The following is a 3,410-nucleotide window of genomic DNA, read 5'->3' as shown; positions in this document are numbered from 1 at the left end:
TAATTTTCCCTTTGGGGCCCCGCCCTGGCCCCAGGGGTTGGGGTAGGAATCCCAATTTTACAATTTTGAAGCCTCATCTACCAAGGATGATTCTGACCAAGTTTGAAAAAAATCCATCCACTGGTTCTTGAGAAGAAGTTGAAAATGTAAAAGTTTACGCACGACGCACGACGGACGACGGACGACGGACGACGACGGACGAAAAGCGATTGGAATAGGTCACTTGAGCAAAGCTCAGGTGACCTAAAAAGGTGAAACTTTTAATTAATCGGATTTAAGCACAAGAAAGATAATTTTAAAATTATTTTTGTCAGCAAATGTGATTGGTAAATGATAACAGAGATTCTAAATTTCATTTATGACATAAGACGCTGTACATTTACACGGAGATTCTCAGGTAAAAAGGTCAGGTATTTCATCAAGAATTGCATGTGATTTGGCTACAGATTTCAAGTCGTCATTCAATATATTTACTGTCACAGTCAGCATATATATATATATATTAGCTACGGTGTAGTTTATGATTAAATCATCGATATAAAGTTTGAAGAAATCAATCGGCTCAAAACGTATTAATGTCAATGTTCAAATCGGCCTCACCTGCAGACATCATGTGCGCCTCGGTCCACTGATATTTTCCTGTTTGCGTAGGGCACAAAATTAAAGCCGTTCATTGGAAAGTTACATATTATGTTACACCGAAGTATTTCCACATCAACCGTGTCAAACCCTTCAAAACCTTTATTATCATCGTAGGTGACGCTGGAGAATAATAAATGTTTACGTTACACATGTGTGGTTAAATTCCAGAAGTCAGGTAATACTAAAAACCGAACCGAACCGAAACACGGAAAAATATACAGTAAACCAAACCGAAGCAATTTAGCGCGGTTTTCAGTGCACCGCGGTGTATCGTTACAGCCCTAATAAATAGTGCCTGGTTGTAGTCTTACAATCTAATACATAAATAGTGCCTGGTTGTAGTCTTACAATCCCATACATATATAGTGCCTGGTCGTAATTTTTGAGGGCATTCTATAATTACAATCTTGTACATATATAGTGCTCGGTTGTAGTTTTTGAGGGCATTCTATACATACAATCTCATACATATATAGTGCTCGGTCGTATTTTTTGAGGGCATTCTATACTTACAATCTCATACATACATGGTGCCTGGTCGTAGTTTTTGAGGACATTCTATACTAACAATCTCATACATATATAGTGCCCGGTCATAGTTTTTGAGGGCATTCTATACTTACAATCTCATACATATATAGTGCCTGGTTGTAGTTTTTGAGGGCATTCTATACTTACAATCTCATACATACATGGTGCCTGGTTGTAGTTTTATAGGACATTCTATACTTACAATCTCATACATACATGGTGCCTGGTTGTAGTTTTTGAGGGCATTCTATACTTACAATATCATACAGTACATACATAGTTCCTGGTCATTTTGCGGGCATTCTATACTAACAATCTCATACATATATAGTGCCCTGTCATAGTTTTTGAGGGCATTCTATAATTACAATTTGATACATCTATAGTGCCCAGTCGCAATTTTTGAGGGCATTCTATACTTACCATCTCATACATGTATAGTGCCCAGTCGTAGTTTTTAAGGGATATTTATAATTACAATCTCATAAATGTATAGTGCCTGGTCGTAGATTTTTGAGGGCATTCTATACTTACAATATCATACATTCATAGTGCCTGGTCGTAGTTTTTGAGGGCATTCTATACTAACAATCTCATACATACATAGTCCCTGGTCGTAGTTTTTGAGGGCATTCTATACAAACAATCACATACATACATAGTACCCTGTCATAGTTTTTGAGGGCATTCTATACTTACAATATCATAGAGTACATACATAGTCCCCGGTCATAGTTTTTGAGGGCATTCTATACTTACAATCTCATACATACATGGTGCCTGGTCGTAGTTTTTGAGGGCATTCTATACTTACAATATCATAGAGTACATACATAGTCCCTGGTCATAATTTTTGAGGGCATTCTATACTAACAATCTCATAATTACATAGTAACTTGTCATAGTTTTTGAGGGCATTCTATACTTACAATCTCATACATACATGGTGCCTGGTTGTAGTTTTTGAGGGCATTCTTTACTTACAATCTCATACATACATAGTGCCTGGCTGTAGTTTATGAGGGCATTCTATACTAACAATCTCATACAGTACATACATAGTGCTCGGTCATAGTTTTTGAGGGCATTCTATACTTACAATCTCATACATACAATTTATATCGTGCCCGATCGTAGTTTTTGAGGGCATTCTATACTTACAATCTCATACATATATAGTGCTCGGTCATAGTTTTTGAGGGCAGTGTAGATCATCCCTCCGTAGTAGTAGTAAAGTAGGAAATCCTTCGCATCATAATGTCCTCCCTGTCAAAAATATCTTGTATAAATTATTCAATAAATACATCACATTAATAAAAAAGTCCTAATACTGACATGATCAGGAGTTAGTCTGATGTGTCCTAATATTGGCATGATCAGGAGTAAGACTGATGTGTCTTAATCTTGACACGATCAGGAGTTAGTCTGATGTGTCCTAATATTGACATGATCAGGAGTTAGTCTGATGTGTCCTCATACAGACATGATCAGGAGTTAGTCTGATGTATCCTTATATTGACATCATCAGGAGTTAGTCTGATGTGACCTAATACTGACATCATCAGGAGTTAGTCTGATGTTTCCTAAAACTGACATGATCAGGAGTAAGACTGATGTGTCCTAATACTGACATGATCAGGAGTTATTCTGATGTGACCTAATACTGACATGATCAGGAGTTAGTCTGATGTGACCTAATACTGACATGATCAGACTAACTCCTGATCATGTCAGTATAAGGAAACATCAGACTAACTCCTGATCATGTCTGTATGAGGACACATCAGACTAACTCCTGATCTTGTCGGGATTAGAACAGATCAGACTAACTCCTGATCATGTTAGTATTAGGTCACATCAGACTAATACTGACATGATCAGGAGTTCGTCTTATGTGACCTAATACTGACATGATCAGTAGTTAGTCTGATCATGTCATAATACTGACATGATCAGGAGTTCGTCTTATGTGACCTAATACTGACATGATCAGGAGCTAGTCTGATCATGTCATAATACTGACATGAACAGGAGTTAGTCTGATGTGTCCTAATACTGACATGATCAGGAGTTCGTCTGATGTGACCTAATACTGACATGATCAGGAGTTAGTCTGATCATGTCATAATACTGACATGAACAGGAGTTAGTCTGATGTGACCTAATATTGACATGATCAGGAGTTAGTCTGATGTGTCCTAATATTGACATGATCAGGAGTTAGTCTGATGTGTCCT

The 3,410-nt window shown here is 37.4% G+C and overlaps 1 protein-coding gene across 1 annotated transcript in view; it reads right to left on the bottom strand.

Annotated features, from left to right (window-relative positions):
• LOC110457560 (COP9 signalosome complex subunit 3-like) overlaps nucleotides 1-3,410 on the bottom strand; it is a gene marked incomplete at its 3' end in the record, with an annotated part of 35,332 nt that overhangs the window by 12,706 nt on the left and 19,216 nt on the right. The window contains exons 7-8 of the mRNA XM_021508889.1: nucleotides 2,335-2,439; nucleotides 1,718-1,807 (exon numbers count right to left, since the gene is read on the bottom strand). Coding sequence (XP_021364564.1) covers nucleotides 1,718-1,807; nucleotides 2,335-2,439 — 195 coding nt within the window. The remainder of the gene's footprint in view (nucleotides 1-1,717; nucleotides 1,808-2,334; nucleotides 2,440-3,410) is intronic.

The sequence above is a fragment of the Mizuhopecten yessoensis genome, unplaced genomic scaffold (genome assembly GCF_002113885.1).
Source record: "Mizuhopecten yessoensis strain PY_sf001 unplaced genomic scaffold, ASM211388v2 scaffold9237, whole genome shotgun sequence".
NCBI lineage: Eukaryota > Metazoa > Mollusca > Bivalvia > Pectinida > Pectinidae > Mizuhopecten > Mizuhopecten yessoensis.
Note: the sequence above shows the minus strand (reverse complement) of the source record. Positions and strands in the feature narration are given on the sequence as shown.